We start from the raw sequence: 13,402 nt of genomic DNA, 5'->3' as shown, positions 1-13,402 counted from the left end.
AGCTCGAGAGAATATTTTCTACGAACAACCTTCAACGCGTCTGTTCCCACTTCTTTTTTATCCCCCAACCCCCCTGACAAATTTCGATATTCAACACGAAATAAAAAAAGAAGGAAAAAAGTATACGAAGTCTACTTTGTACTTTGCAATAATAAAATCGCAATGCAACGCAACGCAACGCAACGCAATGCAACTTACGGAAGGATATTTTAACCAACCGGAAGACGTTCTTTACAAAGAGTATGGTGTGTGCATCTGTTCCATGGAAAATACACGCAGGGGGAGGAGGGGTGGTTAGAACCCAGATAGAGATATTCAGTAGTCGCGGTCGAGTACGTTGCGTCACTATACGGGGAACCCCTGGCTAGGGTGAATTTACATAAGCGGCTTTACCCGAGGCACCAGCTTTTCTCCCGGTTCTAAACAAATATTGACCGGTCTAACCCCGTCTACCTAACCCCTTCCCCCTCCTCCTCCTCCTCCTCCTCCTACTCATTCTCGCATTCTCATACTCTCCTCAGTTCAGCGACGTCGTCGTCAAGTGGTCCATAGCTGACCAGGCATATTACGCGTTAAACGCTTACGAAGGCGAGAAGCGAAAAAAAGAAAATGAAAGGGTGAAAAACAATCATCAAGAAGATGGACCATGTATTTCAACCCCCTTTGTGTACTGAATATTTTTAAACTGAAATGTTTCGTAGAAATGAAATACAATGTATTAAATTTATAGGACTGTGTTTACATTTATTGATTTTATATTAAACATCAGATCTGTTAATAAATTATTTTTAATAATTACAATTTGTCTTTTTTAAATATAATTTTCATATGATAAATATAAACATTATATGATATTACATTCCATATTAATAAACCTATGTATGTGTGATGTCCATAGCAGGTAAAGGGTTAACAAAAGATTTTAAATTCTTCTTTTCTTCTTCTTAGGATTTCGTACTGTTATCCCTAATTAAATAGCCTGTTAGCTATTTTGTTAGTTCTGAGAGCGATTATTTGTTTTCTTTTAGGTTAGGTTTGAGGTGTTTTAAATAGGTTGCTAAACTAGCCTAATGAACCGACCCCTTCTTTATCTGGGGCTTGGGACAAAAGATTTTAATGATTATATAATATTATAATATTATAACGATTATATATATTCTAATATATTAATAAATATTAATATATCACATTAAAATTATTATATTCTGTAGCACATTCAAATATATTAAAATATGGTGATTTATATTTTTGTTTCAGAACGCAAATTGTTCGTTGGCATGCTATCGAAAAAATACACGGAAAATGATGTCAGAACCATGTTCAGCGTTTACGGAACGATCGAGGAGTGTTCGGTGTTACGAGACAATTCCGGACAAAGTAAAGGCTGTGCCTTCGTTACTTTCGCTAGTAAACAATATGCTATCAACGCCATTAAGGCCCTTCATCATTCGCAAACGATGGAGGTAAGTCAAGTGGTTGTTCTTAAAGTTCTCTCTCTCTCTCTCTCTCTTTTTCTTTCTCTTGATCACATTTTTCTCACTCGTTTGACGTCTTTCAAAGAATTAACGAGAATCAAGCGTGATAACAACAAGCTAACTTTCTTACCAAGTTAACTTTTGCTTTGATTCTTTCTACGTCGTATTTCAAGCATCAAAATACTATATAAACTGTTACGGTTTGGAAAAAAAAGGAAGCAAATATTTAACGTAGATAGATTTATTATATATACCAAAAAAGCTTGTGTAAATTCTCTATAAATTAAACTAGACAAACGTCTAAATATTCCAATTTTTATGACCCCTAACCGGCTGAGGTGATTCTTCAACGAATCAGCCAAATCTTTAGACCGATCCATTTTACGAGAACTTTAACCGAATAAAATCTACGCGGTTTAATATTGAAAGAAAAATATATATGTGTGACGTTAGGATGAAAAATGGGGTAAAGACGGTAAAGGAGACATGGTGGCGGGGGGGGGGGAGTGTGACTGAATACACGTTACATAGATAACTTATGGTTACTATAAAGTGGTAACTCGGAAGACTTAGCGGCTCTCTTTTCGTTTCTTTTAACAACGATTCAGCAAGCTTGACGGACATTGGCTCGTTGCCATTATCATTCGTAGGAACAACGTCCTCGCATAGTCACCGGCACAACCCCGGCTAGTCACCTCTTTTCTCTCTCTCTCTCTCTCTCTCACACACACACACACACATACACATACACACAGTGATATACCGATTTAACTCGGGGTAACCAAAACCGTGCGCGAGGAAAAAATAGGAAAGAGATATTCTTCTAACTAGTCGTCGAGACACCTTTGCGATTCGAAACTCGCCATCATCATCATCATCATCATGTGTCCTGTGACTTTTCCGCCTTTTCTTTTCTCGTCTTCTTCTTTAGCAAGCCTTTTACGACTAGATTGGATTGATTACACGAACCCCTACTACGTCATCATTCGGTCAACTCGTTCATTCCTTTTTACCACCTCACTACCACTAGACAGGTATAAAAGATTATGCCAACTGTGCATGTTTATTCATTTCTTTATACCGCTCCTTTTACTAGGATTCTATTTATTCGATTATATTACAGGTGTAAAGTGGTGGTATCTAGGAAAAAGAAAAAAAATAGAATTACTTTTACAAGATCTCCTTGAAGAAAATATATACACGTTTGTGTGTTACCTTTAGTCTGTAAGAAAATAAGGTCGTTTGTTTTTCTTTTTATTTTTTTTTTTTTGAACGACGGTATTTGCTACGAAACATGGTCATTAGTATTCCATATCGAGAAAGGGAATAGCAAAACACACACGTTGTCTCGGAAAACTTTAATGAAACCCCTTCCCTCCCTTCCCCCCACATGCATATATGGAATACCTCTTCTTTCTATCTACAAAAGTTATACGAGATTTTCTTCGTACCTAGATGACCTCGATTGTTTGAATTAATCAGTAGATTCGGTGCTTTTTGGATTCTTTTTTTTTCAAATGTTTCTTTTTTCGTACCAATAAGAATCGCATATGTGAGGGGTTGTATTGGTCTTTCTTTTTTTCTTGAAGGATACTTCTTTTTAATTCTTTGCAATACAGGATTTTAGATAATTAAATAAGCCTATGTTGCATAGTAATTATATTGAGTTTTTTAATGAAAAACAAAATCGGTATATATTCTTATTAATATAATAATATATATAATATTAATAATATAAAATAATATTAATGAATAAAATTGTTAATAAAAATATATTAATATTTATATTTATTAATAATTTTAATAATTTTTTTGAGTTTTAAATGAAAAACAAAATTTGTATATTTTTATTTATAGAAATATTAATACATAATGTAAAAACGTATAAATAAGAAAGAGTATAATAACCAATTGATTTGCATAAATAAGACAAAATATAAACTTATGAGGATATAAATATTGCAATAATATTTCAAGGTGGAATTAAAAATGTCCCACCTTGTGTGAGTTACATGTGCATCAAAAAGGTGGGACACTTTTAATCCCATCATGCTCCAAAGAATTAGAATGCATCCTAAGAGAAATGTTTCCTAACAAAAAGTTTGGTTTTCTTCTATAATGTTTTTTCAGAGATTATTGCTGGTAAGGATCGTTAAAGTGAAAAATAATGTCAGATACTTAAAAGGAATTGGTTCAGGCTTAAACGAGTAGAGCAAAATGCATTCCGCACACTCCACGGAATTGTTTCGTTAGACATCGTCTACTGAATGCTATCGTTACGCCTATGTCACGTGCTATTTCGAATAGTAAAAGCGATTCGTGCCAAGGCATGCGAGCACCTACGGCAATTCCCATTTTAATATCATGAATATTTCCAGAAACCGAGTTTCTCGAACTTCGCCCTCAACTTTTTTCTCCCGATCATCCGGTTTAATTCGTTGGATTTTAATACACTTTGACCGATCGTGGTTTTTACGATAGATTAAACATTACGTTTCATTGATCATTCGTATCACCAAAAATATAATCCCTTTTTCTCCTTAACCCTTTGAGTGCTGAATACTTTTAACTAAAATGTTTTATAGGAATGGAATAATTTATTATTAACTAGATTCTAATAATAAATTATATTTAATAATTAAAGTTTTTGTTTCTGTGAATATAATTTATTTAATTAATATAAACATTACATTATTTTACATTAGTATTAAGAAACACGTATATGCGTCGATAGACCACTCTGGTAATTTTTACAAAACGCATATATGCGTCCGTAGCACTCTAAAGATTAAAAGAGACCACCGCGTTACGTTTGAACTTGAACTTGAAAATACTTCTCGAAATTGTCGTCGTTCCTTTGCGTGATGATGAAAATTGAAAACCGACGATTGAAATCCGAAATTGAAAAAAGAAATAAAAAATACAACAAAATAAAAGGAATAATAATTTCCTATGAATTTCATATTCTCATAAGCCGTATCGTTCATCTAAATTTTTCCATGTTACACAAATTTTCCATGCTTTTTCAGGGATGCTCATCGCCGCTGGTTGTGAAATTCGCTGACACGCAGAAGGAAAAGGATCAAAAAAGAATGCAACAAATTCAAGCGAATCTCTGGAATATCGCGGGAGTCAACATGGCGCCGCATTACCTGACGACGGTCCGTATATCTTTAAATATTTAACGATGAACCTCTTTTTCCCTTCAAATCAACGATTCCATTTGCATCGAGAAGCGAAATAAGTTTTCCATAAATTCGCGATCGACGAACTAAAATATTTCATAAAGTTTCGCGAAAGATTTCTCTTTTACTTTTTCATCTTACGTGTACATCGTCAATTTGCATATGCAACTATGCAGATTTGTTAAAAATTAGAATAAAAAACATGGATATATATTTAAATGCTCGTGTAATTCGAATAATAAGAAAAGCAAACAAAAAAAATAATTGATTTAACCTTGATCCTGAGATTGATTGTTCGAACATTTATATTATACTAATCGGAAACAACAAACAAAATAGTCGCCTATAAAATATAAAACGATCTTAAATAAACGTGTTTTTCTACTCGCATTTTTTTATTTCAGAGTGACGCGCATACGTTAGCACCTACGTCGTTGCAATTATTGCAGCAATTGCAAGCGACGACGAGTGCGGCCACCCCGGTAGCTGCAGGCGCCGGAGCTAACGCTCTCTCGAGTGTTCAGCATCAGCTGTTGTTACAGCAGCACCTTGGCTTAGGTGCAGCCACCCCCGCACACGCGGCCCCACCTGCCGTACCAAGTCCACCAGAGATTAGCCCTGCCAATCTCCAGGGTCTGGCAACATTAGCGTCCCTCGGTAACTCCGCTGGTGAGTATGGTCAGTGTCCATCATCATTTTATTTTATTATTATTATATTATTTTTTCTTCATTAGATGCGAGATATAAAACGAGATCTTTCATTTGTCCCATATCTTATCCATCTCTTTAACATTCGAATTTTATTACCAGTCATCGTAGATATTTCAAATGTCATATGACAAAAGTATGCAAAGAATCCAAATGGCGGTACCTGTCTTTGTAATAATAAGATTCAACATTTCATACTCTTGGGAATCGTGCCAAAGTCTATTACTCGACTTGAACGCCACGTAAAATGTAATTATTAAAGTAGTTTGATATACGTGTTTATCGTACACGCTATATTGCTACTTAACAAAAAAAACCCGATGGTCATTCTATGACGTATCGTTAGAATACACAGGGAAAAAAAACGTTCTTCTGTTTGTTACGAAACCAACACTTTTGACATTGTATTACTTACGTATACGTGCACTTATACTTATTGCAACCATTTTTTGTTTCCTCATCATCATGTTTATCTAACACACAACATTTTTTTCTTTCAATTAATTTTCATTTTATTATTTTTTTTTTTTTTTTACGATTTATCCTTTCTCATGTTTTTACATTGTTTTTTTTATTTCGTTGAAACTTTAACAACAAATTCTTTTTCCAAATTTCAGCAAACGCTGGAGTATCACCGATGAGTATGCAAAACCTTGTCACTTTGGCAGCCATGACTGGCGGAAATGGCAACCTTCAAGTGTCGCCAACGAGTGAGTATACTGGCATATTACGTGAGATCTATCACGTGTGCTTTATTACACAAATTTTTATTACCCATTAGAAATAAAAAAAAAAAAAAGAGATTGGATAATGTTATCCATTGTAATTTGTTTTCCCGTGCAATGTCGACGATTGTATGTATGTATTCTCTTTTACTCTCGAAAGATAAAAGTAATAAAGAAAAATATAAAACGTAATGAAACATGATAAGAAAATATGTGTCAAATAAAAAAAAAATGGAGAATACAGGCCGTCAAAGGTGGTACGCGCTAAATAATTATCACGCTTCTTATAAATGATTACACATTTGTTGATTGTAGAGAATGTTTCGCGAGAAAGAAAAAAGAAAATAAAAGAAATCGCTTAAACTTCGTTAATCGTTAATGATCGCATGCATTATTATAATTCCAGGAGAGAGAAAGAGAAAGAGAGTATAGTGAACTGTTTAAGCTTTAATATAGGTATGCATGGAAACTCAAAGTTCAAAATGGCGGAGTGTGAGCGAACAGCAAATACCCTTGTAACGTTTTATATGTATTAATGTTATATTTTAACCCTTCACCCCTCACGTATTCGTTTGTTGTATACTTTAGTAGTTAACGTATCTGAATTTGGTGTGCATAGTAATATGTACATACAAATATACATGTTACCAATGTAAATTAGCATAAAATCGATGAAAACATTGATTAATCGAGAGTGTTCGATGTTGTAAAAAGAAAAAATGTGAAAATGAAATTTCTATAAAAAAAAATAGATGTGTGCAGATCACACACGGTAGAAGTGAAACCTTCAAAGAAAACCAAGCTTCGAGACGTGAATATATCGAAACAATTGAATTGTAATACAACGCCATCTATTGGAAGAACCTTACAGAACCTAGATAACCTCTAAATAAAAATCTTTAAATTAGTAATAAAAAATAATTTTTAAAAAATTTCATGAAGATAAGTTGAGTAGTTTCGAAATTATATTAGTGGATAAACATATTGTGACACTGAAATTTTTTATATATAGAATTTAATTAATTAATTAATTAATATATAAGATTAAATAATATAGAATTAAATTATATATTGAATTTTATTAATTAATTAATTATTTTTGTTTCATCGGTTTCACTTTCTTCCATTTCACGATTTTCAAATCACCTTGATTCTAAAGAAGTTTTCACTTCAACAAAAAGTATCGAATATATGGCGATCTCGAACCCTAACGAGAGATCATTTTCCAAGTAGTATATTTCTCGGATAATTTTGTTACCTTCGTAACTAACGTCGCTTTACTAATAATATCGTGAACGTGTTTCTCTGTGTTTCAGCGTTAAGCGGACTGGCGAATTCGACAGCAGGTATGTCGCTATGTACGTGTCCCATTGCCTGGTACAGTATTAACAATTACTAAATTAATTTCAATCATATTAAGGACCCTAACTCTCGAACGGCAGTCTGATTTGCCCATTTCGCTTATTTAATAGTAATACATACCTATATCTACATATATATATATATACACACGTATATGTATATACAAACATACTCACTATCACACTTCCCGAATATATATACTATAGTATTTCATCTTTATCCCCCACGTTTCAATTTCAACGTTGAACTATCTCGTGAATTCGAACGGTGAATATGGAGTAACGTGAAAATATACACGTCGATTATTACGACTACATGATGTCAAACGAATATTTCAATTTAATCGATTAATGGGAAGAAATTGAATTTTCCTACAATTCATGAAATTATCGATAGCAATGACACACACATAGGTGCGTTTATAAACTACCGAGAAAACCGCGAGAATGATTACTGTCGATTACTGACCGTGTTACACTATTATTCATTATGACCTCACAATCATTGACCCAATTATAAATCATTCAATATGAATGGTCATTTACTTACGTTTCGATTGATTTTTTTAATATTCCAAACCAAAAATTCAATCCTATATTTTTTTCTTGTTTTTTTTTTTCGATATATATGTATAAAAACACGTACACACACACAAAAATCTATCAATTAATTACAAAATCGAAAGTATTTTAACGATAGACATTTTTGTTCCGTGCTTAGCTGCCCTTCTCGGGAAGACAGGAAGTACAGGTGAGAATTCACGAAAAACGATATTATTTCGTTGTTCGTCTATATACTTCGTTGGTTTGCTCAAATAATCCTTTATCTTCCTTCATATTGCATATTGCTCGTATTATTATTATTATTACAATATTTATAATTTTACCTGTATATTTATAGACCTTGTCCTCAATTTTAATAACCCGTTCTGTTCTATTTTTTTTGTGTGTGCAAATTATAATCTTACTCGCACTATATTCGCTTTTATTTTCTCATCGACAATGGTGGTATATTAATGGCATATTATTTAGGAATAAAAAGAAACAAAAATTCATCTTGGTCTGAAAACAAACGTTCCATAAAAAAACAATCATACAAATTTATTTAATATACATGGAAGTATAATTTTGAAAAAAAAAAAACACCTTTTCCAATAACCTGCAATATACCACACATACACACACACATATCACCTATTTCAAATTGTAATAACAACTTATTAATCCGCGTACGATATTTTATAGATCAAAATATATATATATATATGATGTTCTATACAGATACACGTACACACAAATATATATATGATTATATTATGGTGAATATTTATTCAAAATGTACAGTCATGGACGTATTTAACTTATACAAGCTTATTGCAATTAACGAATGCTCAACGTACACCAAATTAATAACCCATTTTTCGTTGTGTAAAAAAAAGGAAATAAAAAAAAAAGCCATAGACCAATAGTAATCAAAGTATTGGCCATGATCAAAGTAGAAATAGAATGTCGTATGCGTATCATATTTTACGACTAATCCGATACATGTATATAGGATGTCCCAGAAGTATTCGTACTCTGACTTGTCAATTTAAAACAATTAATATTTGCTTATATGTGTGTATGTGTGTTTGTGTGTGTGTGTGTGTGTTGTTATGTTTCTGAATTCAATTTGAAAGTTATTGTGTTTTCTACATAGAAAAAAAATTTGAAACTTTACATTAAAATTGAATATCAATTATTTCTAAATTGACGATGGGTCTCCTAAAAGTACGAATATTTCTGTCTCTAACTGTATCTATATATAAATATATCTATTCACCCCGAAGTAAAAAATAATTATCGCTAAAGGTTAACAAAGAATTAATTTGTAAAGGTTGTCTCAACGTTTTAAAGCATGCAGCATGTTTAGAAAGTTATTACTTTATCCTCGATTTAAAAAGGCCGAGTGATTTGAAAGCACGATTAACATGTTTTTTATTTTTTTTTATTTTGTGAATGAAAAATAAACTGAAAAATAAAAAAAAATTTTTAATTGATTTTTGAAGGGTCGACTGGTGGTAGCTTGAGTCCTGTGACGTCACTCGCGCTTAATTCATTGACAGGAGCACCTTTGAACGGACTACAGGATTCTCTGAGTAACGCTTATTCGAGCTTGCAGCAATACGCAGGTAATTATTTTTAGATTCGTTCTAAAAGCGTGACGTGATAAACGACAAGAGAACATTGTATGTGTGTAACATATATATATACATCTATATATACATGTAAATATTATAATCTGCATTGATCGTAAAGGTGCATTTTTTTCTAACGAGTTAACTGTACGCATTAAAGCTCTCATTGGAAAGACGACGGTGACCGTGGAAAAGAAAGAATTGCATAGTGAGTAAAAAAATCTAAAAAAAGAAAATCTCTAAAAAATATAAACACAAAAAGTAATTTAAAAAAAAAAATATATATATATATTTATATACAAAGAATACAGAAAGAGTAGAATTGCCCAACGCTTAGCAAGTGTAAAACAACGTGCAGTACACTCCGTCATGCGCTATTCCAGTATTTTTAGACGTCCATCTGGTTCACTTCCGAGCGAATAAAACGACTCTATGCCGATGCACCAGGGCCCCAGTGTCGTTTATTCGAACGAGTAATCTACATGGACAATTTAGATAAAGCTAAAGCTTCAGTACATGAGAAATTGTGTTCGTGAAATAGTCTGTCGACTTTCAAGATATATACTTCGTCTTTTTGAATAAAAAAAAAAAACCCCAAAAAATAAGAATGGAAGAATTAAAAGAGAAAACCGAAAGTATAATACTTTCCTATGCATTTTGTTTAGAGTACCAAGTTTCATGAATTTGAATTGATCGTTGAAGTTGAATCCTTATCTATTTTCAAGACGACGAAGCGTAGCTCAAAGAAACGTCGTAAAAAGAACGTAAAAATATAACCTGTCATGTTCTACACGACTACGATCGAAGACAATGATATAGTATTATCATATATTATAAAACACTAACTATGTGACATCCATTTAATGGAATTTTATTATTTCAGGGTTCCCGGCATTCACGGCAGCAGCGGCCGCAGCAGCAGCGGCGGCACAAAATTCGAGTTTCAATGCCGCGGGCAAGCAAATCGAGGGACCCGAAGGTGGTAACCTCTTCATCTACCACCTACCACAGGAATTTAGCGATACCGATCTCGCTTCTACCTTTCTACCTTTCGGCAATGTCATATCCGCCAAAGTTTTCATCGATAAGCAGACGAAATTGAGCAAATGCTTCGGTGAGTTGCAACAAATTCCACGAGTAGTAGAAGAAGAGTTAAGGGGTTGGATGAAATTCGTTTTAAAATTTTTTAAATAATAATAATAATAATAATAATAATAATAAAATAATATATTATGTCATATATATAATTTAACCCTTATCGGTCGTCAGGTTTTATATTGATGATTCATCACTATAATAAGTTATAAGTGATTTCGGTTAATATGCAACAAAATTCTTCAATATTTTAAAAATAACTTATTATTTATTAGAAAATTATTTATGTTTTTTGAAGAAGAACTACAAATATATAAAATTGTTAATTATTTAATTATTTTTAAATATTATTACACATATACTGTGTAATTAAAAATAATAATACAAATAATAAGCATTATATTTTATGCAATAAAAAATATATAATAATACAAATAATAAAAAAAATATTGACATATTTTTTATTTGTAAACCACTTCCCACGTAACTTACAATATACGTGTGTGTTTTATTTAAAATTGTAAAATACAATTTGTAAATTGTTATTTACAAAATTACAATTAATTTTGTAAAAAAACAAAAAAAAACTTAATAAAGATCTCTATTTAACCAAAAGGTTAATTAAGGTTAACTTTACGACTGATAAGGGTTAACTTATTTATTAAAAACAAAAAAATTCAATCGAAAATAAATTTCTATATATATATATATTTTTTTTTTTTTGTAAAAATTTCAGGTTTCGTATCGTACGACAATTCGGCGAGCGCGCAAGCAGCGATCCAGGCGATGAATGGTTTTCAAATCGGCACGAAGCGATTAAAGGTTCAATTAAAACGATCCAAGGATGCTTCTAAGCCGTACTAGTTGACATCATCCTCGTACTACACGTTCGTAGGTAGATACCCAAGGACTTGGATGATGATTAAAAAAAAAAAAAATAATCTTTCAACAAAGCTTTTAGTCTTACTATATACATATATTTATATATCGTTTTATATAGCTAAATCTTATATATATATATATAGTATTTTTTTTCTTTTCTTTTCTCTCTCATAATAATATCAATTTCGGACTCGTAATAATATATATAGTATATTACATATATATATATATATATATATATATATATATATATATATATATATATATATATATATATATATCTATATTATATTCGCGCGTGTTTATTATTACATTTTGAGTTAAAAATCGTTAGAAAACAAAAAAAAAATCAAAAAACAATCACGAAATTAACAACGAGCGACTTGATTTCTTCTTACGCGGCATTTTTTCGACTTCTCAGGCAATACAGGGCCGCCGTCGTTACGATTACGAAGGAGCTATCGGAAAACAGTATTTCTTCCTCGTTCGGAAGACGTGCAGAACACAACACGTACGATCCTCTAGTCTCAAACAGTATTTATAGAAGAAAATCGAACGTTACGAGATTATAACGTACGGTGTACAAGAAACAACGACTTACCCGGCGTCGCTCGGTCGTATCGTTTATTTCACTTATAGATCAAAGCTAGGCTCTCCTCCTCCTCCTCCTCCTCCTCCTCCCATTACTTTCATTCCCAACTTCAAACCACTCAACCAATCAACCCCCTTCGCCACCAGGCTACCTACCACCACCAATCTCCTCATCCTCCTTTTTCATTCTAACGAAGCTGTGATAATCGAAAAGACTTGTTTTTCTTTGAAGTTTCTTTTTTTCTTATTTCTTTTTTTATGATCGAAAAATATTAAGTATCGTCCTTTTTTTCTAAAATTAGTTCTCTTTTTCTTTTTGTTTACTATCGTATACATGTACATATATTCATATATATATGCATAAACGTACTAACTTAAAATTACGTATAACTTACAATTAGCTTTCTTTATCTTTATATATTCCGTCCTATTTTTTATATAATATATATATATTTTATATTTATATCAACGTGTGTTTTAATCGTTTTGTTTCGTAATCATACGCACATATATGTATACTTACATACATATACCTACATATACCTATATATAACTATATATATATAAATTGAATTAACATGATCGCGTTGCTATCGTTGTCAAGAAATGTTCAATAGTTCATTGAAAATGTGATTAAAAATAAAAAGATACAACTATTTAATTAATTATTCGCAGGACGTATACACGCGTATACTTTTTATGTAAAAAAAAAAAAACAAAGTATAAAAAATCTTGTAAAACAAATCTACTTTAACGATCACCTATCTATATATATATATATATATATATATATATATATATATTATATATTTGTCGTAAGTTTTGTTATTTATTGTATCAAAACGCGTTTCGAAGGTACAACGAAAGGTACCTCTCTTCTTCTTCCCATTCATTCTAAAATCCCTTACACCCCTCCCTCCCCTAGCCCTCCACCTCCTCCTCCTCCTCCCTCTTTTCTAAGTTGTGTAATCAAACTCGTTTCGTTGCAAAAGGCTGCCAGTTTAAAGCTTTCTGTGCTAACTCCGTTGCACAAAGTGAAGTTACGTACGTGAAGTTTACTAACAGACACAAACACACACACATACACATATCCACTGACACATTCTATGCAACATATACGGCTTTGTAGACAACTATATACACTAATACATATATATATATATATATATATATATATTTATATATATTATATATACGTATATA

General features: G+C 31.9%; 1 protein-coding gene across 30 annotated transcripts in view; it reads left to right on the top strand.

Moving 5' to 3' along the window:
* The window catches only part of LOC107065823 (CUGBP Elav-like family member 1-A), a 402,374-nt gene that overhangs the window by 376,567 nt on the left and 12,405 nt on the right, over positions 1–13,402 (top strand). For 11 of the 30 annotated variants that reach the window (XM_015319838.2, XM_089175826.1, XM_015319837.2 and 8 more), the window contains 10 exons: positions 1,258–1,463; positions 4,505–4,636; positions 5,065–5,338; positions 5,986–6,078; positions 7,410–7,451; positions 8,176–8,205; positions 9,503–9,625; positions 9,792–9,839; positions 10,515–10,745; positions 11,463–11,621. In XM_015319838.2, the coding sequence (XP_015175324.1) occupies positions 1,258–1,463; positions 4,505–4,636; positions 5,065–5,338; positions 5,986–6,078; positions 7,410–7,451; positions 8,176–8,205; positions 9,503–9,625; positions 9,792–9,839; positions 10,515–10,745; positions 11,463–11,590 (1,307 nt within the window). In that variant the 3' untranslated portion in view covers positions 11,591–11,621. Of the gene's footprint in view, positions 1–1,257; positions 1,464–4,504; positions 4,637–5,064; positions 5,339–5,985; positions 6,079–7,409; positions 7,452–8,175; positions 8,206–9,502; positions 9,626–9,791; positions 9,840–10,514; positions 10,746–11,462; positions 11,622–12,029; positions 12,920–13,402 lie in introns of those variants that run through there. The other 19 variants (XR_001475649.2, XR_001475648.2, XM_015319840.2 and 16 more) reach the window with 17 other exon arrangements.

Source organism: Polistes dominula, unplaced genomic scaffold (genome assembly GCF_049000335.1).
Source record: "Polistes dominula isolate Pdom_NZ unplaced genomic scaffold, Pdom_raw_medaka contig_19, whole genome shotgun sequence".
NCBI classification, from domain to species: domain Eukaryota; kingdom Metazoa; phylum Arthropoda; class Insecta; order Hymenoptera; family Vespidae; genus Polistes; species Polistes dominula.
This window is presented reverse-complemented; position numbering and strand designations above follow the sequence as displayed.